The sequence below is a fragment of the Hevea brasiliensis genome, chromosome 18, assembly GCF_030052815.1.
Source record: "Hevea brasiliensis isolate MT/VB/25A 57/8 chromosome 18, ASM3005281v1, whole genome shotgun sequence".
NCBI classification, from domain to species: domain Eukaryota; kingdom Viridiplantae; phylum Streptophyta; class Magnoliopsida; order Malpighiales; family Euphorbiaceae; genus Hevea; species Hevea brasiliensis.
In genome coordinates, this window is record NC_079510.1 from 50,652,148 (window position 1) to 50,675,515 (window position 23,368).

The window sequence follows — 23,368 nt, forward strand, 5'->3', positions numbered from 1 at the left end:
AATAATAATAATAATAACTACTTAATATAGTATTAAAGTGTAATGATTAAATAATTTGTAACTTATATATATAATTAGAAAATTAATAACTTAATTATAATTTAAAGAAATTATATAATTAATTAATAAAAATAGAAAAAATTTAATGAAATTACTTGGCATATATATATATAATTTAAAATTTTTTTTAAATAATAATAAAATAATATACCATAATTAATACTACCCATTAATAATATTAATTACACTATAAAAATATCAAAAGAAAAATTTAATATTAATATAAATTTTTTATTTATCATAACTATAAAAATAAAATTTTATTTTAATATATATAATTTAAAATATATTTTTATTAAATATATATTAAAATAAAATAATATTAAAAGAAATTAAAATTTATTAAACATATAAAAAGAAAGAGATAGTAAAATATTTAACTTAATGTGATCATTTTTAGAATATAATTTTAAAATATTTTATTAATTTTAAGATATATAATGATTCAATTTTTATAATTAAATAAAATAATAAAATAATAAAATTATTAAAATATATTTAATATTTTTAATTAATTAATTATAAAAATTATGATAATAATGATGATAATAATAAAAATATTTAAAAAAACAAGTTAAAAGAGAATTAAATAAAAAATTAAATTAAATATTTATTATAAAAGATAATAATTATTATAATTATAAAATATAATAATTTATATAATCATAAAAGTTATGGTAAAAATAATAATAATACAAATATTTAAAAAATTAAATAAAAAAATAAAATTAAATATTTAATAGTAAAAATAATAATTATTATAATTATAAAATATAATAACTTATATATAATAGGCAACATGCGATAAAAAAAAGATGAATATATTTTGTTTTAGAATGTCACATATGATAATATTAAAAGAGAACTTTTCTATTTTATATAAAAATATAAATTACAAATATATAAATTACGCCAAACAAATGATATTAAATAGAAAAATGACGATGGGTATGACATCAACATCCTCAAATCACAAGTTAAAAATAATCAAACACAACATAATGGATAATTTATATTTTGCTACAGTAAATTTATGAATAAAAAATTAAATGAAATGATAAATAAAAATGTCTCATGAAATTTAATTTTATTTATATATAACTATTTTTTTTATTTAATTACTACCATTTTATAATTGATTAACCATTTCATAATGACGAAATTAGTGAATAATTAAAGGCTTTAACGAACTAAATTCTGGGTTCAAGCCAAGTCGACCAAAATAAATAAAGGGCCTTTTCTCCTTCCCTCTCGTGCATTTTACTCCCTCCTCATCCGCTTCTCTCTTTCTCAAACGCTCTCTTCTCTTGAGTCAGCTCAGGACTAGCGCAGACATACTGAGAGCTACACAGCCTCTGTCAATGGCTACAAAAGTCTATGTTGTGTAAGCAATACCATCTCTTTCTCTTCTCTCTTATCTTCTCGGTTTACTCACCCCCTCATCCTCTCTTTTTTCTGCCCTGTTATTGATTTGTTTCCTGCTGTGCATTAAAGTTTAGCTGCTCATTTCTTGATTTATTTTTATGTATTTTACCTTGATGATTAATGGGCTTTGCTCTTTTCATTATTTTGGAGGCTTTTTTTTTTTTTAATAATTTGTGTTGTGCATAGTCCTTTATTTTTTTCTTTGATAGAAAATAGCTCCTGGAAAATTTTGTTATAAGGCTCCATTTGATCTTGATGCTGGAAATTTAATAATTTATCCACTCTTAGCTATGGGAATCAATATCATGGATTTTAATTCACAGCGGGTCATTTTTTGGAGTACAGTACCACGGATTTTAATTTATTCTGGGTAGGAATACATGAAGCCAAAACTAGAAAAGATAGACTTCTAAAATTCTTGTGACCGATATTGCCATTCTTGATTGATTTCTAATTTATTGGAATGAGGGGCTGAGGATGTATATACTTTATGTTGGGCCAAAAAGATTGCGGAGTGGCCAAGACGTTTTGCCTTATGTGTGCTTGAACTATGGGCTGTGGATCTAGGTTTTCCATATTGCTCTTCCCTTTTGTTTCTTGTACAAGCTGGGAATGTTTTGATAGATAGAAAGCTAAAAGAAAAATAAAACACATGGAGATTGGATAACAAGCAACACATGTCTTTTACCAATTTATAAGGGTTGATATATGACAATATCTGAACAACTTGTGGCCCTAAAAAATTTATTTTTCTCTTTTCTGTTCTATTTTTTTTCCTGCTCAGTGGAGACCGTCGGTGATTTTTGTTCTCTTCCACATTTGACAGATGGATCTTAAGAGTGAAAAAATTCATATTTTTCAATCTTTGCCACTCATAGTGATAAATGACAATTATTAAAGCATATATAACTCCTGAAGGTCTTAGGTATAATAAATGGAGCCAGAGATTTAAACAAGAAGATTGCAAAAACTTATTGACATAATTAGGTGTTAGCCAAGAAAAAGTGATTGTGAAATTGGACCTACTCGTTGAAATTATAATTTAGAGAGGAATTAATGCCAGCCCCATACTTTTAGATCATGTGGTCCCAGTAGTCATCATTATTGAAACTAGTTCTTGGCATGTAATTTAATATGCATAAAACATCACAAATGGCTTTCATTTTCATGGCCTGGAATGCACAAGGAACAGCATCTAAATGTTCTATTTTAATTCTGGAAACAAACTACTCCCGATTTGTACAAATGGTGGATTTATTGAAGTAAAGCAATGATGTCCGGTGAAAGAAAAAATTTGTTCAAAGGGTACAAGCACGTCTTTTCTTTTCTCTGCACCTACGTCCATGCAATTATGGTGATTATACTGCCTTTTTATGGCATCTAGTTAAAAAGATATTTCCCTTGATGTAGGCCTATGTAGCCATTACACTGATATTATATGTGTTGTTATTGTCCTACCAAACTTCCTTTCTCCTTTCACTATCATTCAATGAGGTAACTTACAGAAAAATTTTATTGCTTTTGTGCTAAAAATCCTTTTCCCTTTCAGCATCAAGCATTGAAAGATTATCCCAATGATAACAGCCTGGAAATAAAGTCAATAAAAAAAATGTAATATATATAGTTTCCCCTGAACTGTATGTATTTTATTTTTCATGTTTATTGTGCTAGAATCTAAATGATCATTGATGCCTTATGCAGTTACTATTCCATGTACGGACATGTTGCAAAACTTGCTGAAGAGATAAAGAAAGGAGCTGCATCAGTTGAAGGAGTGGAAGTGACACTGTGGCAGGTTTGTAATTTTGTTTGCAATTTAACTTTTTGAACTATTGGGTCGATAAGCTTGTTTGTCTTGTCATTTAAATGTCTATCAGTCTGTATGATGTTAGACATTTTTCAGGTTGAACAAAGCATAGTGACTAGAACATAAGAAAATATACTGTCAGTTAGAGCATGCTTTCTTTCACTGATGGGGATGTTCTTTCAATTTGATGTAAATAAAGTTTGAAGGATTTGATTTCCTTTGTAGCTGGCTGGCCAGAGTAGTTTTAAAATCCTGTAAACTATATTGACTTTTGCCAGTCTGCTCAGAAATTTGCCTTGAATAACATAGCCATTGTCTGGGAGAAATCTAGGCAGACACGTATGAGATCACTGATTTAAATCTGGAGAGCATGCACTTCATCGAAAGTGAAGGATGCATCCTTTCCCCATTTTTCCCTCACATGACCTTGTTGTGGGGAACCTCATAACGGGTACTTGCTTGCTTGCTTATGCTGGACAAGACTGCCTTGTCAAAGAAGGTATCTTTTTATTTTATTTTATTTCTTTTGGAAGGGAAAATTGTTATTTCTTCAAGAACATAAAAGCCAGCTGAGTTGATTTTTTGACAAGATACAATTCTAATTTTAGTTGACTCCATCTAAATATATGTTCCTTGAGAATCTTCAACTTGATTCCATTATTAGCTTGTAAAAAATATTTGAATTTTCGCTGGAATAATAATATAAGTGCATTTCATTTCTAAGTGTTTGGTTTTCTCTATTCCAAAGTAAGAATTAGATATGCCTTATTGATTATAGTTGGCACATCAACAGGTACCTGAAACACTGTCAGAAGATGTTCTTGGGAAAATGGGTGCACCACCAAAGAGTGATGTACCTATCATTACTCCAAGCGAGCTAACTGAGGCTGATGGGGTTCTTTTTGGTTTCCCTACTAGATTTGGAATGATGGCTGCACAGTTTAAGGCATTTATGGATGCAACTGGGGGGCTATGGAGAACACAAGCGCTTGCGGGCAAACCTGCAGGAATTTTCTACAGCACTGGTTCTCAGGGAGGTGGACAGGAGACCACTCCGTAAGTTTCATTTCACCAAGTCTCACACTTCTTATGCTCCATTTGATTTTCTAATTGATCTAAAGGCTTGCTTTCTTGAGTACCTTTTAATGATTAATTTATATATTCTGAAATTTTTTTCCTTTTTGTTTTTTGGCCTTTCCTTTTCTCTAATGGAAAAACTATATAGGTTGACTGCCATCACTCAGCTTGTTCACCATGGAATGATCTTTGTTCCCATTGGATATACATTTGGAGCCGGCATGTTTGAGATGGAGAAAGTGAAGGGTGGCAGCCCTTATGGTTCAGGAACCTACGCTGGGGATGGTTCCAGACAGCCTTCTAAGCTAGAGCTTGAGCAAGCTTTCCACCAGGGAAAATACTTTGCTGGCATTACAAAGAAATTCAAGGCAACTGCTTGATTTTTATTTCTCATCCAACTTGTCTTGATCTTGCTATATATACCCTTAAAAATTTTATTCCGTTCCTAAAAAAGATTTCGGTTCATGTTCTTGTGAAGAATAACGTGCCTTTTGGATTATATTGTTGCCATGAGCTTACTGTTGTTCCATAATTACAAAGGCATCTATTATTGCAAAATTATTTTAGGCATTGATCTCAAATGTCATAATTTTCCCTGTTTCTGCACTTCCTAGAAAAAAAAGAGAGCATGATGAGTTCGTAACAGCTTGCAGATCAGAAAAAGCCAAGAACCTGGTGAAAGTGGGCAAATTTAAGCTTAAATTTTATTTACCCATTTATGTTCTTCCGTGCACACTAAAAGCTTTTATTGTTTTGGGAAGAGGAGTATGTGGTGTATATCTCATAGGCCATAGCATCGTGGAGAGTTACAGGTTATCTCTGCATTGAGTGGTCCAATTTGATCTTGTCACGGGCAAAAATTTATGGAGCCCAAATCTAAAAGAAAGTGGGTGGGCTTTCCCTTGAATTAATAGGCTCCCACTCAAAATTTTAACTTCAGCCCACTTGAAATATAAGAAAACTTAATTATATTTGCTCAAATTAAAAGAACCTCATATAACACATTGGAATCAAAATTGCAGTGAAGTGAGAACCTTGAGAAATCAAATTATCAGCTGTCTTGATGACAAGAAATTCTCATTTTCTTTTGTTTGTGCTACCTTTATAAAAGTGATAAGCAATAACATCCTTCTTTATCATTAAAATCACTAAGTTTTGTATTAACCGGAACTCTTGCAGAGTGCAAGAGAATGGAATATATGGTTTTGAAATGATAAAACAATGAGGTCAAAGAGCTTGACAACTCAAGGACATATGAAAGAACCAAAATAGGTACTTTCAAAATCATCTTTTGATAGCTTAAGCTATATATTTATATTTATATTTATATATATATAGGTATTTTAATTTGTAACGAGATTAGATTCAAAGGTGCAAAAAGAAATAGCCCTTTTTAAGCATGGAAAAACTTGCAGCATAAGACAACTCTTAGGTTTGTTCTTTGATTAGCCAAAACAAGAAAAAGAAAAGTTGTGCCATTATAGCAAAGCTTGTAAAACATATACTTTATTATTAACATTACAATGATGCCTAGATGCTTTTGCTTTTTAGTATTCCTTCTATGCTTCTTTCTTCTTTTCATTAAGAAAAAATTATTAAGAATTGAATTCTCTCTGTGGAGTACTGGTACTGATCCTGATGCTTGAAGCTATTGGTATAATACCCATCACCCGATCAATTTCAAAAAGATAATAAAGAAAATGCCGAGGGATACTAATCAACAAGAGATTAGCGATTAAAGTGCTTTTTCATGATTAGTCACTTGTCACAGGGATTCTTCAATATTAAGCTTTCTTTGAAATTTTGCTTACTTATTGATTGAACTCTACACATTTCAATGATATTGCTTTTGCTTTACAGGTTTTCGTATCTTTTCATTTATTTGGATAAAAAAGGCCTAAGATTTAATGTCTGCATTATTGCCAATTAATTAATTAATTAATACTTTTTTAAGGATTACCTATATAAAAAGAGAAGAAAATTCATGCTGCCGGTGGATCTTGGGTTGACAAATAGGTGTAATGAGTTTTGGATGGCCTGCAACCAAAGAAAGATGTAAGGGCTGTGGTCTAAAGGCAACCGCTCTTATGCTTAAATTAAAAAGTGTTTTGATATCTGCGAATGATAAAAATGAACAATAGCTAATAGAAAATGAAACGAATTAATTAACTTGTTGGACGTTAGGAGCCTAATTATAAGGTGAGGGGTTACGTATTAGAGTAATCCTTGAGATTTTGTTGATTTACGTTCAGCTGTACACCTCCTTATGTTTTAGAAATGTATCATATTAACAATATTCTCAGCAGTAATCTTACCTGCTTTAACGGCTTTTGTCCAATCTTTGTGTCTCTGAAGTGAACTCCATTTACCCGAACTCAATCCAAACTAGATTCTCAAAGTACCTTTTTTTTTATAAGCAAAAACTTTATTAATAAAATGTTAGGAAAAACTTAGCTTGCAATCATGCTAAACCTAGACCAGTAGGTCTCCCCAATATACCCACCTAAAGAGAAACAAGCTAAGGCAAAAAACTCGGCTAGAACGATACGAACACCATGACAAATAAACCAGAACACAACTAAAATAGAAACGAAAGCAATGACGAGAATCACAAGCAAGAAACAAAAGCACTCAACAAAGACCTAACAATAACTTATTGCAAACCACACCAAGCTAACAACCAAACATCCCAAGCCATAAAGCAAAATAGTGATAACTCTCCACACGGCATAACCATCAACATAAGGAGAAAGGATTTCAATAGCAATGAGCACCAACCAAGAAACACATGCTACAAAAAAATTAGGAAAGTAAGTAGTGATTGCATGAGAAATCAGAATTGCAAAAAATCAGAGGGTGGCAACCAGATATGTATTACGGGCAAGTCCTTCCTTAGCCAACGAGTCAGCCACAACATTAGCCTTACAAATAACATGGGAAATCAACATTGGTGGCAAGGCCTTCAAGAGATTGGAAATCTTATTCATAATAGAGGACTGTAATACCTCGAATTGTTAAATAATTATTTTATGTGTAATATATGAGTTTTGCCTATTTTAGAGAATCCAGGAAGCACTATATGATGTTGATAGGATATGGATTGAGGTATATGATTTAGAAGTGTTATTTGAGCTCGTTTGTAGGTTGGGTAGGTCTTAGATACAGGAGAAATTCTACTGAATTTTCAGCAAAACCTAGGCTATCTTTGACTCTTTCAAAGTTTTATTTTAAGTAAATATTGATCAGTTTGTAATGTAATTGTTTAGGTGAGCTGGGTCAGCTTTCCTCCTCTGTTCAGCCACTACAGTGACTTTCGGTTAATTTGTGACTAGATATTGGTTTTATTTATAATCTCAATATTATTATTGATACATACATTTTGCATAGTCATTTAGGTTTAATTTCATAGCCATTTTATTTGATTATTAGTCACTTTTAGCTAATTTCATTAGTTATTTAGATAGTTTTTCATATTTGCTAATTTTTGGATTAATTTGTAATTTTACTTTGTTTTGTAGGTAAAATGGTGTTTTTGAGGGACTAAAAAGAAATTTTACTTTTGAGGAGTGATTTCCACAACCAAAGATGTCAAAAACAAGTTTCAAAGTTGAAGTATGCATTGGCCAAATTGCGTATAACTTGCTACATAAGTTATGCAGTTCTGCATAAGGAGAAGAAACAATGTCCCAAACACCTACCGAAATCTGCATAAGTTGCCGCATAACTTATGCAGATTCGTGCCTCCCTTATGCAACCTCACGGAATCCTGCATAACTTATGCAGTCTTGCACATCGCTCATGCAGTTTCACACAGAGAGCCATAAACCAGCCAAAAACTGCATAAGGGACTGCATAACTTATGCAGTCCATTATGCAGTCCACTTATGCAGTCCCACAAAGACTTCATAATGAGCTGGCAGAAGATTCCCTCAGAAAATCACACCTCAAACACACCATTTTAGGGCTCCTTGTCAGAAAAAGTTATAAATAGACCCTTATCCCATTTTAGAAAAAGGAAGAAAAAAAAGGAAGAGAAAAGGGAAAGAAAGAGGGCAGCAACTGAAGAGTCAAAAACGTCACCCACACCATTTCCAACCAGATTTGGAGTTTTCTTTCCTTTCTTGCTTATTTCTTACCTTTCATGTATTGGGTTTCTTAGTTCTTAGCTTAAATTAAAGTTTTATTTCCATATTAACTCAGAATATCTTGTAAATATTATGGATAGTGAGTAGTTTTCATTAGATTCTAGAGTTGGGATGTAATATTTGAGATATTTTGTGGATTTTTGATTGGATAATCCATATTTTGTGGTCTTAATGAGTTTTATTCATTTCTTGTGTGCTCAATGACATGCTTAGTGTAGGATCCCATTAAGTGATGTTCTTAATCCATGGTTGAGGCACCGAAAAGAGAAAACCTTATGATAGATAATCAAGAAATTGGACTTACTTAACTTAGATCTAGAAATAGACTAAGGATTAAGAGGATTTACAGATTAATTAAGGAACTTAATGGGTCTTGATTAACTTTAACTCCACGAAAGTAGGATTAGATTGATTAAGGCACTATTTATCCCACTTGAAAGGGTATTCAAAGGATTTAAGAATTAATCTCCTTAAAACCCGTAAGCTCCACAGTATTGGATAACCAATTTAAAAAATTCCAAAATAGCTTGAATATGAACTCCCGAACTCCAGAATAGCCTTTTTATCATTGTTAATTTCTAATTGAATTTAATTGCTTGTCATTTTAAATCTTGCCATATTTCAATTTGTTTATTTTAATTTGATGCAAATTTAGTTAAATCGTTACATTGTTGAATAGATCATTAATTTTACACATATAGAATTCATGCTTCAATATCCATCAATTTATTGCTTTAATTTCAAAAATAGTTTAAATTAGTCAACTTTTTATATAAAAAATTAAATCATTAACACAACTCCTCGTGGGAACGATATCTTTTCTATATTACTTGTACGACCCGTGCACTTGCGGTTGGGCCACACCAAGTTTTTGGCACCATTGCCGGGGAGTTGTTTGTTTAAGATTGAATTCTTGATCATTTTAGTTGTTTATAGTTTTATCTTTGTTATCTTTTCATTTTGTGTTTGTTTGTTCTTTTTAGGTACTTTTAATCTTTTATGAGAAGAGCTAGAAGCACAAGTGACACATCCTTATTGTTTGATCCTGAAATTGAGAAATTTTATAAAGCCAACAAGAAAGAAACCAGAAAAGGAAAGAAGCCTTGAGAGAAACTGAAATTGAAGCAGACATGGCTAATGAAAGAATTAGAATTAGTGGCGTTAATGCTGGAAATGATTGAAACAATGAAAATGTAGCCCAAGGTGAAGAGGTTGTAAATGCTAATGTGCCTAGGGGAAGTATGATGGATCATGCTTTTCCTCGTTTTGATGACTTGAGAGAGAGTATAGCAAGACCAAGAATTGATGCAAATAGTTATAAGATGGATTTTGGAGTTCTTCAAATGATTCAAAATTCCCAATTTGGGGGACATCCTTTTGAAAATCCACACACACATCTAAAGAAGTTTGCTATGATTTGTGATATGCAAAAACAACTTGGAGTATCTGATGATGCAGCAAGATTGAAGCTATTCCCATTCTCTTTGAAAGATAGAGCATTGGATTGGCTTGATTCTTTACCTCACAACTCCATTACAAATTGGGAGCAACTCACTGATGCATTTCTTGCACAATATTTTCCACCTAGAAAAACTCAAGAATTGAGGAATCAAATGACAGCTTTTAGACCAAGAGAAGATGAAACTCTCTATGAATCATGGATGAGATGGAAGGAGTTAGAGAGACAATGCCCACGTCATGCCATTCCAAAATGGATGATAAACCAAAATTTTTACACCAATGTTACTCCTGCAATTAGAGGGATAATTGATGCTCAAACAGGAGGAGAATTTATTATGAAACATGAAGATGAAGCTTATGAGCTATTGGAGAGAATTGCAAAGAATACTCATCTTTGGAGTAGTCCAAGAGGACTAGCTCCAACTCAAAAGAGGCAAGCTGCTGGAATGTATGACCTTGATCCATTCAACATGATTAATGAAAAGTTTGATGCACTTACAAATGTTTTGGCTAAAAAGATGGAAGATTTAAGTATGTTGGTTGGTTCATCATCATCATCTGGAAGTTCACAACAAGTTGCTTATGCAGAAGGAACTACCAGCTGTGGAGTAGACTATGGAGAGCAAGCTGCATATGTTAGTAATTATGGAAACAAACAAATGGGGAATTCTTACTCTCAAACTTATAATCTAACTTGGAGGAATCATCCCAACTTTTCATGGGGAAATCAGCAAAATCAAGTCCCAAATCAGAATCTTCAGCCACAACAACAATAAGGAATTCCATATCAGCAGAATAGGCAACCATTGCCTAATTTTCAGCAGAGAAACATGAATCCTGCACCTCCACCAAAACAGTAAGAACAAAATTCCACTATAGAAGCTTTATTACAACAGATTCTTGCTAACCAAAATAAGCATGATGAAGAGATGAGAGAGATGAAAGCAAGGCTAGAACAGATGCAAACACATAACAGAATGTTGGAAAATCATATTACACAACAAGCATCTTCCTCAGGTACCAAGTCTTTTGGAAAACTTCCAAGTCAACCGAAAAACCCAAGAGAGCAGTGTCAAGCTATTACTTTAAGAAGTGGGAAAGTTGTAAATAATGAGAAGAGTGAAAAAAATGAGAAAAGTGAAAATAGTGAGAAGAGAGAAAATGAGAAAGAAATTGATGAGAGTGAAAAACAAGAAAGTGAGAAAGAAAGTGCAGAAAAATGTAAAGAGAAAATTGAAGAGAAGGAAGAGAAGTATATACCTCCAGAGCCTTACAAACCTCAACTTCTCTTTCCACAAAGATTTCAAAAAGCCAAGCTTGATAAGCAATTCGGAAAGTTCTTAGAGGTTTTGAAGAAGCTATACATAAATGTGCCTTTTATTGATGCTCTTTCACAAATGCCCTCTTATGCAAAATTCTTAAAAGAAATTCTCTCAAACAAGAGGAAACTTGAAGACCATGAAACTGTAGCTTTGACAGAAGAATGCAGTGCTATCCTCCAAAGGAAACTTCCTCCAAAGCTCAAGGATCCAGGGAGTTTTTCAATTCCATGCCACATTGGGGAATCATGTTCTACAAAAGCTTTATGCGATTTAGGGGCTAGTGTTAGCCTTATGCCCCTCTCCATTTATGAGAAGCTCAATATGGGAGATCTTAAGCCAACCCATATTTCTCTTCAGTTAGCTGACATATCAATTAAGCATCCTGAAGGGATTTTGGAGAATGTGCCTCTGAAGGTTGGGAAGTTCTATATACCTGTTGACTTTGTCATCTTGGACATGAAAGAGGATTCTAATATTCCAATTATCTTGGGAAAACCCTTTCTAGCTACAGCAGGAGCATTGATTGATGTTAAGGGAGAAAAATTAACTTTTAGAGTTGGTGAAGATCAATTGGTTTTCAATATTAATAACACTATGAGGAAGCATCATTCTGAAGCTGATACTTGTTTGAGAATTGATATCATTGATGAGCTGGTTGAAGAACACTTCAGAAAGAGATATCCGGAAGATCCACTTGAAAATTGCTTGGTTCATGGAGGAAGCATAGACTATGACAACCCTCACGTGGCTGCATATGCTCAACATTTAGAGGGTAGTCCACCATTCATTTCTGCTCCAGTTTTTCAACTCACACAAAAGGAAAAAGTCGAATCTAAGCAACCATCATTCAAGGAAGAGGATGCACCTAAGCTAGAACTTAAGCAACTTCCTTCTCAGCTCATGTATGAATTTCTTGGCACCAATAATACTTATCCAGTAATTGTAAATGCAAACTTGAGTACTTTAGAGGTTGATAAGTTGTTAAGAGTGTTGAGGCAATTTAGGAAAGTTTTAAGATATACCATAGATGACATTAAGGGAATAAGCCCACACTTTTGCATGCACAGAATTATTTTGGAAGAAAATTGTAAGCCATCTATTGAACATCAGAGGATGTTGAACCCAAATATGAAAGAAGTTGTTAAAAATGAAATTTTAAAGTTGCTTGATGCAGGGATCATATATCCTATCTCAGACAGTACTTGGGTGAGCCCAGTATATGTTGTCCCAAAAAAGGGTGGAATGATAGTGGTAAAAAATGAAAATAATGAATTAATTCCTACCAGAACAGTGACTAGTTGGCGAATGTGCATAGATTACAGAAAATTAAATATTGCCACTAGAAAAGATCATTTTCCACTTCCCTTCATTGATCAAATGTTAGAAAGACTGGCTAGGCATTCTTATTTTTGCTATTTAGATGGGTATTCAGGATTTTTTCAAATCCCTATCCATCCAAATGATCAAGAGAAAACCACTTTCACTTGTCCATATGGAACCTTTGCTTATAGGAGGATGCCATTTGGGTTGTGTAATGCACCAGCCACTTTTCAAAGGTGCATGATGGCAATCTTCTCAGATTTCATTTAAAATATAATGGGGGTTTTTACGGATGACTTTTCTGTTTATGGATCTTCATTTGACATATGCTTGGCTAACCTTTCTAAAGTTTTGCAGCGATGTGCAGATACTGACCTTGTGTTAAACTGAGAAAAGTCTCATTTCATGGTTCAGGAAGGGATAGTGCTTGGACATTTGGTGTCTAACAGAGGAATAGAGGTTGATAAAGCTAAGGTTGAAGTGATAGAGAAGATGGCTCCTCCTACCAATGTCAAAGGAATTCGAAGTTTTCTAGGGCATGCTGGGTTCTACAGACGCTTTATTAAGGATTTTTCTAAAATAGCCAAACCTTTGTCTAATTTGTTAAGTCATGACATACCATTTGCATTTGACCAAGATTGTTTGGATGCCTTTTGTAGGTTGAAGCAAGCTCTTATCACTGCACCAATCATGCAACCGCCTGATTAGAGCTTACCTTTTGAAATTATGTGTGATGCTAGCAACTATGCAATTGGAGTTGTTCTTGGTCAAAGAAAAGACAAAAGGGCTTATGTTATTTATTATGCTAGTAGAACACTAGATGAGGCTCAAACAAATTATGCAACAACTGAAAAGGAATTCTTAGCAATTGTCTTTGCATTGGAAAAGTTCAGACCTTACATTATTTACTCAAAGGTGGTTATATTTTCAGATCATGCTGCCATCAGGTATTTACTCCGTAAAAAGGAGGCTAAACCTAGGCTCATTAGGTGGATTCTGATGCTACAAGAGTTTGATTTGGAGATTAGATATAAGAAGGGAGCTGAAAATGTAGTTACGGATAATCTTAGTAGGTTGAAATTGGATGATGAAGAAATGGATGAAGTCCCTATTGATGAGTTTTTCTTGGATGAACAACTTTTCTCTCTTGTTGCTAAACTACCTTGGTATGTAGATTTGGTGAATTATCTATCTTGTGGAGTTTTACCTCTAGGAATGACATGGCAACAAAAGAAAAAGTTTTTGCATGAGGCAAAATTTTATAGATGGGATGATCCTTTACTCTTTAGGAGATGTTGTGATGGTTTAATAAGAAGATGTATTCCTGATGAGGAGACACAGAGTGTTATGCATCATTGCCATGCTTCTGATTATGGAGGACATTTTGGAATCTCTAAAACAGCTAATAAAATTCTGCAGGCTGATTTCTTTTGGCCAAATCTTTTTAAGGATGTGAGGAAATTTGTGTTAGAATGTGATAAATGTCAAAGGAGTGAAAATCTGTTAAAAAGAGATCAAATGCCCCTAAATGATATTCTTGAAGTGGAATTATTCGATGTCTGGGGAATAGATTTTATGGGCCCATTTCCTCCTTCGTATGGTAATAAATACATTCTAGTTGGAGTTGACTATGTGTCAAAGTGGGTAAAAGTTATTACAACTCCAACTAATGATGCTAAGGTGGTAGTGAAATTCTTGAAGAAATTTGTCTTGAGTAGATTTGGAGCTCCAAGGGCTGTAATTAGTGATGGGAGTTCACATTTTTGTAATAAGAAATTTGAGAGCTTAGTGAGGAAATATGGTGTAGTGCACAAGATAGCTACCCCATACCATCCTCAAACTTCAGGACAAGTTGAAATTTCTAACAGAGAACTCAAACATATCTTGGAGAAAACAATGAGCAATTCTCGGAAAGACTGGTCTGTTAAACTAGATGATGCTTTATGGGCATATAGGATTGCTTACAAAACCCCTATAGGAACTACTCCCTTTAGGTGGTGTATGGTAAGTCTTGTCATTTACCTGTGGAGCTAGAACATAGAGCATATTGGGCCATTCAGACCTTGAACTTTGATCTCAAGCAAGCTGGTGAGAAGAGGCTATTGTAACTTAATGAGCTTGAAGAATTGAGGATGGATGCCTAAGAAAGTGCCCGTATTTATAAAGAAAGAACTAAAGTTTGACATGATAAGCATCTTAGAAAAAAGGAATTTAAAGAGGGTGATTCAGTTTTGTTGTTCAACTCAAGATTGAAATTGTTCCCTGAAAAACTTAAATCAAGGTGGACTGGTTCATATAGAGTTTCTAAGGTTTTCCCTTATGGAGCAATTGAAATTTGGAGTGAAAAATCTGGGAATTTTAAGGTCAATGGGCATAGATTAAAACATTACATAACTGGAGACCCAATAAAGGGAGCAAGCTGTTACAAGCTCTCTGATCCCTCACCTTTTTTTAGTGAAATGCATGAAGAGTCTAGCTAAGGACTATAAATTAGCACTCTTGGGAGGCATCCCAAGTTCTTTTATTTTGCTTTTGTTGATTTACTTTTATTTGGATTACTTTTATTTTTATCTTAAATCTCCCCAAATTCAATTTTTGACATTGTTGAATCTTGTCCTTTGTAGATGTATTTCAATGGATTAAGGTTGTTGAACTGCTGGGGAGTGACTCTTAATATGATATTTTGTCCTTCAACTCTCCCAAGATTGGTTTATTTTCATTGCATAACCTGTGCAGGTCTACTTCTTGGTTTATACAGAGAAATGAAATTTTCAGCAAAGAGAGATCTGCAGCACATGGCATTTGTTTCTTTGTTGAGGTTACGTGTGTAACTTTTAAGTATTTGTGCTTATCATGTTAATATGATGGTAAGTGGGTCATTTTAGTAGTTTTGAGCTTAGTTGGGTTGTTTGATTCAATGTGGACATGCTGCATTTTCTTGGAATAACTTAGAGAGTCCGTTTTCTTTTGTGGATAAATGCAACTTTGTGCAGATTTTTATTGAGTTTTAATGTGCTAAATGTTAATTTACAGAGTTTGAGTTAAAATGGCATAATTCGCAAATGCCTCTTATGCAGAACTCACTTCTACAAGCTTGTATGATTCAATTGTGATGGATTTTGTATATATTGATGTGTTTTTAGTGATAATTTCTCATGATTTATGCTTCATAGGACTACATTTCTTCATTCTAATGTATTTTTCAAACTTGCAAATCATTTTCAATTGTAATCTCAATCTTGTTGAAATGTGCATAAGTAACTGCATAGCTTATGCAGCTTTTAGACCACAAATTTTGCCATTTTTCATCTTTGCTAAAACCTGCATAAGCCATTGCATAACTTATGCAATCCTGCATAACCACAATTTTTGCCATTTTTCATCTCTGCTGCAATCTGCATAAGGAAGTGCATAGCTTATGCAATTCTACACAGCCACATTTTTGCCAAATTCCATTTTCTGCCAAAACTTTCATAAGGAAGTGCATAAGTCATGCACTTTTGCACGACCAACTTTTCACACTTCCATTTTCTGCCGAAACTTGCATAAGGGACTACACAGCTTATGCACTTTTGCATGACCACATTTTCTGCACTTCCATTTTTAGCCGAAACCTGTATAAGGGAGTGCATAAGTTATGCACTTTTGCATAACCAATTTTTTAGACCACTTATTATCTGTCGAAACTTGCATAAGGCAGCGCATAAGTCATGCACTTTTGCATAACTGACTTTTCACACTATAAATTTCAGCCGAAACTTGCATAAGGCAGCGCATAAGTCATGCACTTTTGCATAACTGACTTTTCACACTCCTTATTTACCGCCGAAACCTGCATAAGAGAGTGCATAACTTATGCACACTCATTCTCCCCTTATGCAGTTTTACACATGTCCTGTGAAAATCAAAAAAACTTTCGGCACCCACTTTGCCACCTCCCACTTCCCGTCGTTCCTGTTCACACACCCCCACGTTCATTTTTTTTCGGCATTTCTCTTCCTCCCCACACCTCTTTTCACCGCCCGATACCCTAACTTCCCTTTACCTCTTTCACTTTCTTCTTCCCTCCTCCATTCTCACCATCGACAATAACCACCATGGAATCGCATCCCCATTCCCCTCAAGGCTCTCCTCTCCAAGTCACGCCCCTAGCAATGCAATCCCTCAATCCCGATTCTCCTCCACAACAAACCCCTCCATCACCTCCCACATCCACCTATAAGAGGAAAATCCAATCGAAATCAACCCAACCCATGGCCTCTGCACCACCTCTCACAAAACGCAAAGACCCACCTACCACTCCACTTTCAGAGCCTCCACCCAAAAACCCCAAAACTTCAGCTTCCACACGATAGGGGGTTGGCATTTCTACCTCTACCCCACAAGCCAAATCACCCTCTTCTAGCAAAAAGCAAACTTCAGCAGCAACACAAGTATCTAAACTACCTTGGCCACTTCCTGATGTAACCCATAAGGTAACTTTTAAGAGACTAAAGGACAGGAAAGTGCAACCCACTAGGTACATTTCTGCAGATGCCCTCCAATCAGTTGGTTTATTTGATAATGTTGTTGCCTACCTTGATGGTTTAGGTTGGATGGAATTTGTGCATAAACAAGAACTAGTTTATCCAGCTCTAGTTTTGGAATTTATTTCCTCATTTTCTGCTACTCTGAAATTACATGAGATAGATTACAAGCCAACTATGAAATTTAGGTGTTTGGGGCAAAATAGAGAGCTATCATTAGACCAATTTCATAGTATTTTTGGGTTTGCAATTGATGGACTATTTAGGGTGCCATATACAGGCATAGAGGTAGTAAATAAAGGTGTTTGGAATGCTGTTCAGTTTTGGAGGAGTATCACAAACCAACCTCAAAGTTTTTATGCTGGCAGATCCAAGACCTGCCAAATAATAGACCCTGCACTTAGATTTATCTATAGGCTTATTGCTAGCACTATCTTAGGCAGAGGGACTAGTTCTAGTGCTGTTGGAAAATCTGAATTGTTCATGCTATGGTGTGCTTTTCACAAAGTCAAAGTATCTCCTGGTTACTTCTTTTGTGAGCATGTGTTACATATTGCTACCAAATCTATAGGTGATATAGTCATGGGTGGGCTCATAACTGTTATAGCTAAGCATTTTGGTTTTAATTCGGAAGAGCATCCTCTACCAGCACTTTCAGACACTCTATATTTTGATGCTACTCACCTATACAAAACCGGATTCAGTTTGCCACCTTCTAACACTGCACAACCAGCAGTAGATACAGGACCCACTGCACAACCAGAGGTATAATCTTTACCACCAGTCCAACAGCATTCTACTGAACCTGCACCACCCACTCAGTTTGCATAGGATACCCCAGCAGATTCTGCATAGCCTACACATTCTGTAGCTGGACCCTCTTCATCCACAGCACCTCCTCCCTTCAACACTAAAGCCTTATTCACCTATCTTGAGAGGCTTAGTGATGATATATATTTTATGGATAGGAAGCTTGAAACTGGTCTTGATACCCTCAAGGATCGTCATGATCAACTCTTTGATTTTGTTATGGAAACCAAAGATAAACAGAAAGAGTTAAAAGAGATGATGAAGCAGCTCATGGCTTTTCTGGGAATGCCACCTCCACCTCCATCACCTCCTCCAGAACCACCCCTTCGGCAGCAGCCAGCTCTATCCAGTCCTTTAGCAGTATCTTTGGACAAGAACAAAACCATAGAATTAGACTAGTTTTTATTTTGCTTTTATTCAAACTTCTAGGAGTTTTTTTTTCTTTTTGGATGTGTTGAAACAATTTTAGTTTGCCTTGAATTCTGTTTTCTTGAAGTTCTATTGGATGGCTATTCTATTAGTTTTTCATTGATTCTCATTGCCTTTATTGCCCTTTTGTGCATACTTATCCATACACTGTCTATATTTACATGTCTTTACTGGTGTTTGCATTTTTTTTCCTTGCTATATCATTATGCAGTAGCTTTTGAATATATTGCACAGGCTATGAAACTTCTTATGCAAATGTTCTACATAGCCTGTGCAGTCCCTTATGCAACTCATGCCATACTGCACAGCTTATGCACTCTCCTTATGCACCTGTTCTGTACAACATTTTATTCTGCATAACCTGTGCAGCTTCTTATGCATCATCATTATCTCTTGAATTCACATCTGCTCTACACCAGGTAACTCTTTCTTTTTGCTCTTAAATTTAACTATTCCTGGTTATTCCTCTTTGCTTTGAGTTTTGATAATGCACTGCTTTAGACATTGAGGACAATGTCCAATTTTGAGTTTGGGGGTGTGCATTTTGATTTTTGCTACATTTTTCACATTTTGAGTATAGGAACATTTCATCCCATTCCATTTACATATATATTGTAAATATTTTACATATACATCCATACATACATATACATAACACATTTACACACACATTATACATCACTTAGAAATTGTACACATTGTGCACAAATAGATTTCCTCCATTTAGTTAATGCATTGCTCATTTTTAGGAATCATGCATCATGAAATAAAATCTTTTGCCAAATCCCTTGAGTATTGAAAAGTTGCCTATGAGAGTGATTTGACTTACCTTAAGTTGGGTTTGTAGATTGAAAGTTTCCTAAGAGGTGCAAAGTTTTGAAATGTTTATCCCTTGCCTATATCTTCTTAGCCAAAAAGCCGCCCAACTAGTCCTTTAAAGATTGGAGTGTTTAGAGGGAGTTATTGGATATAACGTAGTCAAATGATGTCTCACCAATCCTAGAACAAATTTTCTAAACCTTTCGAGGCGAAGTACCAGCTTGTACTTGAAAAGAGAGATGATTAGGCATTCTTTGATTTAAACCTTCTCATTTTAAACCTTTGGCCTTTTTCCTAATTAAAATTAACCCTTGCAAACCCTTTTGAGCCTTTATATTCCTAATTTTTCTTAAAAGCCTTATTGCTACCTAGCTAATGAACCAAACACTCCAACCCTTTTCATGAGAATAATTATTCATAATATTAGGTACATAAAAAAAATAAAAAAAAGAGAAAAAGAAAAAATACAATAAAAGGGAGAAGAAATGCTTGTCATCTTGTAAAAGTGCTAGTATATGTGCTTTTCACTATTGTCATTCAAATTGAAAGAAATCCACCCAAAGTAATTAATGGAAATGAGTTTGGGGGTGGCATTTTTAGGAACAATCATCAAGAGAAAATATAAAATTCAAGCTTAAAATATCAAAGTGTCCATTCATTTTATGTATTTTGTAAAATATGCTAGCACTTGACAATTCTCATTGTGTATTTCTCTCCTCCATATATATATACATAATGAGTTTTTTTTTTAAAAAAAAAAGAGAAAGAAAAAGAAAAAAAATAATAAAATAAGAAGTGTACCTTATGTTTTCAAGATTGAAAATATTCTCATACTTTGAATCCTTTTTACCCCTTTTTCTTCTTAGCCTCATTTTGAACCCCATGGCCCCATTACATCCCTAAAAAGACCTTTGATCTCTTGATAGTACTTGCTACATTAGTAGAGATAGGAGTAGGGAATTTGCTTATGGGATTGGAAAATTATTCATTCATTCATTCAATTCCATCCTTCTATATAGAGACACTTTGACTATTGATTGTTCTAGAATTTCTTTTGAGCATGACTCTCTCTTTTGATTGGTTGGTTTAGGAATTTTGGATGATAATTGACTTGATGGCTAAGCGGTGAAAGCTTGGATAAGCATTAGATTCTTTGCATTTTGAAGGTCGGGTATATGGATTGTTGGTATGGCTAAAGGTGTGTTAAGTTACTTTAATAAGTGATTTTCATAGCTCTTTGGATAAGGCACCCCTAAAAAATTGCATTATATTTTAAAGTTTGCTTGAGGACAAGTAAAAGCTTGAGTTTGGGGTATTTAATACATATATTTTGCATAGTCATTTAGGTTTAATTTCATAGCCATTTTATTTGATTATTAGTTACTTTTAACTAATTTCATTAGTTATTTAGATAGTTTTTCATATTTGCCAATTTTTAAATTAATTTGTAATTTTACTTCGTTTTGTAGGTAAAATGGTGTTTTTGAGGGACTAAAAAGAAATTTTACTTTTGAGGAGTGATTTCCACAGCCAAAGATGTCAAAAACAAGTTTCAAAGTTGAAGTATGCATTGGCCAAATTGCGCATAACTTGCCGCATAAGTTATGCAGTTCTGCATAAGGAGAAGAAACAATGTCCCAAACACCTACCGAAATCTGCATAAGTTGCCGCATAACTTATGCAGATTCGTGCCTCCCTTATGCAACCTCACGGAATCCTACATAACTTATGCAGTCTTGTACCTCGCTCATGCAGTTTCACACAGAGAGCCATAAACTAGTCAAAAACTGCATAAGGGACTGCATAACTTATGCAGTCCCACAAAGACTTCATAATGAGCTGGCAGAAGATTCCCTCAGAAAATCACACCTCAAACACACCATTTTAGGGCTCCTTGTCAGAAAAAGTTATAAATAGACCGTTATCCCATTTTAAAAAAAGGAAGAAAAAAAGGAAGAGAAAAGGGAAAGAAAGAGGGCAGTAGCTGAAGAGTCAAAAACGTCACCCACACCATTTCCAACCAGATTTGGAGTTTTCTTTCCTTTCTTGCATATTTCTTACCTTTCTTGTATTGGGTTTCTTAGTTCTTAGCTTAGATTAAAGTTTTATTTCCATATTAACTCAGAATATCTTGTAAATATTATGGATAATGAGTAGTTTTCATTAGATTCTGGAGTTGGGATGTAATATTTGAGATATTTTATGGATTTTTGATTGGGTAATCCATATTTTGTTGTCTTAATGAGTTTTATTCATTTCTTGTGTGCTCAATGACATGCTTAGTGTAGGATCCCATTAAGTGATATTCTTAATCCATGGTTGAGGCACCGAAAGGAGAAAACCTTGTGATAGATAATCAAGAAATTGGACTTAATTAACTTAGATCTAGAAATAGACTAAGGATTAAGAGGATTTACAGATTAATTAAGGAACTTAATGGGTCTTGATTAACTTTAACTCCACGAAAGTAGGATTAGATTGATTAAGGCACTCTTTGTCCCACTCGAAAGGGTATTCAAAGGATTTAAGAATTAATCTCCTTAAAACCCGTAAGTTCCACAAGATTGGATAACCAATTTAAAAAATTTCAAAATAGCTTGAATATGAACTCCCAAACTCCGGAATCGCCTTTTTATCATTGTTAATTTCTAATTGAATTTAATTGCTTGCCATTTTAAATCTTGCCATATTTCAATTTATTTATTTTAATTTGATGCAAATTTAGTTAAATTGTTACATTGTTGAATAGATCATTAATTTTACACATATAGAATTCATGCTTCAATATCCATCAATTTATTGCTTTAATTTCAAAATTAGTTTAAATTAGTCAACTTTTTATATCAAAAATTCAATCATTAACACAACTCCTCGTGGGAACGATATCTTTTCTATATTACTTGTATGACCCATGCACTTGCGGTTGGGCCACACCAAGTATATTCAAAGCATGTTCATGCATCACTTATACATATATGTATATAGTAAACATTAGGCATGCTTTATATTGCATTTGTTCTTGATGATATTGCTGAGATTGTTATTTTATAGCGATTTGAAGTTGTGTGCATGAGTGGGTGTGTATGTGGTGTGTATATGATTATGGATAGGACGAGTAGACGCAGCTTGACTCGTTGGGACCTGATCCTTATTATGGATAAGTTGGGGTAGGCATGGCTTTGAGTTGATCTCACTGGCCCTCGTATTTGGATATTAAGAGAAAGTCTAGCTTGGAGTTGATCTCGCTGGCAGAGTTTGGAGTTAAGAGAGCTGTATAAGGGATCAGCTCCCGTATATATATGTGTGAGTATGGATGTGACACACGGGTGTGTAAGTGCTCTAGATTGTTTTTGATGTGATTATGACTTGTTCTGTTTAAACTGTGTGAAGGTGTTGTATTCATTCTTAGGGATGCACTAGACTTAGGTAGTTATAGAAATTGTATGTAAAATCAATATCTTATTATGTGAGTCAAACACTCACTCCTATTTACCATTTTTCTAGGTTACAAGTGAGCTTATTTCTTGTGTCTAACCTGTTTCCTATCTCGCAGGTCTATTAGCTGTTATTTTTGTATTTTGTATTGTTAAATTTGAATTCTATACCTTCGTATGTGTAGAATCATTTTACTTAGCTTGGGTTTATAAGAATAATTATTTTAGAATTGTAAACTTATTAATATATGTATGTGAAATAAATGGATGGATGATCATGTTGGATGAGAGAGTTGAACTCCCATTTAATCTTATATTGAGTTGTTGATGATTGTGAGGGAGAGTTGAGCTCCTCATATATATGTATGTTGTGATCATAGATCGGGTGAGCTAATAACTTCCCATTGAATGGTCCAGTTTATGGTCGGACTCTGTCCGATTGTTTTCTTAAAAATGGGCTTGTATATGGGTTTCAAGGTTGGGCTAATAAATAGTTAGGCTTACTACAGGCTTTGGGGACCTTATGCTGACCCAAGTCTTAGTGTCAGTCCGGCTCATAATTTGGGTCATGACAAGGATAGCTTTCAAGGCATAGAAACAGGGTTCAACGCCCAAGAAATAACATTTTTGGAGTTAGATTCCAACAAGATTTGGGGGGGGAGCAATCCTTCAAAAATGGTAAAAATAAAGAAATAAACAAAGCTTTGTGAATAGCAAATAATTTTGCTGAATT

The 23,368-nt window shown here is 34.2% G+C and overlaps 1 protein-coding gene and 1 non-coding gene across 3 annotated transcripts; one reads left to right on the forward strand and one right to left on the reverse strand.

Annotated features, from left to right (window-relative positions):
* Positions 1 to 1,289: 1,289 nt before the first annotated feature.
* LOC110654941 (probable NAD(P)H dehydrogenase (quinone) FQR1-like 1) lies at positions 1,290 to 4,930 on the forward strand. 2 transcript variants are annotated; one of them, XM_021811089.2, is made up of 5 exons: positions 1,296 to 1,444; positions 3,035 to 3,096; positions 3,187 to 3,280; positions 4,086 to 4,348; positions 4,518 to 4,930. In XM_021811089.2, the coding sequence occupies exons 3-5, from the start codon at positions 3,197 to 3,199 to the stop codon at positions 4,747 to 4,749; spliced, it is 579 nt and encodes a 192-aa protein (XP_021666781.2). In that variant the 5' UTR covers positions 1,296 to 1,444; positions 3,035 to 3,096; positions 3,187 to 3,196; the 3' UTR covers positions 4,750 to 4,930. The 2 variants fall into 2 exon arrangements, with proteins under 2 accessions (XP_021666780.2, XP_021666781.2); XM_021811088.2 differs by lacking the exon at positions 3,035 to 3,096 and having other exon boundaries at positions 1,290 to 1,444.
* A 5,182-nt stretch (positions 4,931 to 10,112) lies between these two features.
* LOC131176108 (small nucleolar RNA R71) lies at positions 10,113 to 10,219 on the reverse strand. The gene has a single exon (XR_009146236.1). It is a non-coding gene; the product is annotated as a small nucleolar RNA R71 (small nucleolar RNA).
* Between the last annotated feature and the right edge of the window lie 13,149 nt (positions 10,220 to 23,368).

Excerpts from the sequence above, each read along its gene's own strand:
- LOC110654941 (XM_021811088.2), top strand. The coding sequence starts at position 1,422 with ATGGCTACAAAAGTCTATGTTGT. Across the intron at positions 3,281-4,085 it reads TGGAAGTGACACTGTGGCAG|GTACCTGAAACACTGTCAGA; the intron begins GTTTGTAATTTT and ends GCACATCAACAG. Across the intron at positions 4,349-4,517 it reads GGTGGACAGGAGACCACTCC|GTTGACTGCCATCACTCAGC; the intron begins GTAAGTTTCATT and ends AAAACTATATAG.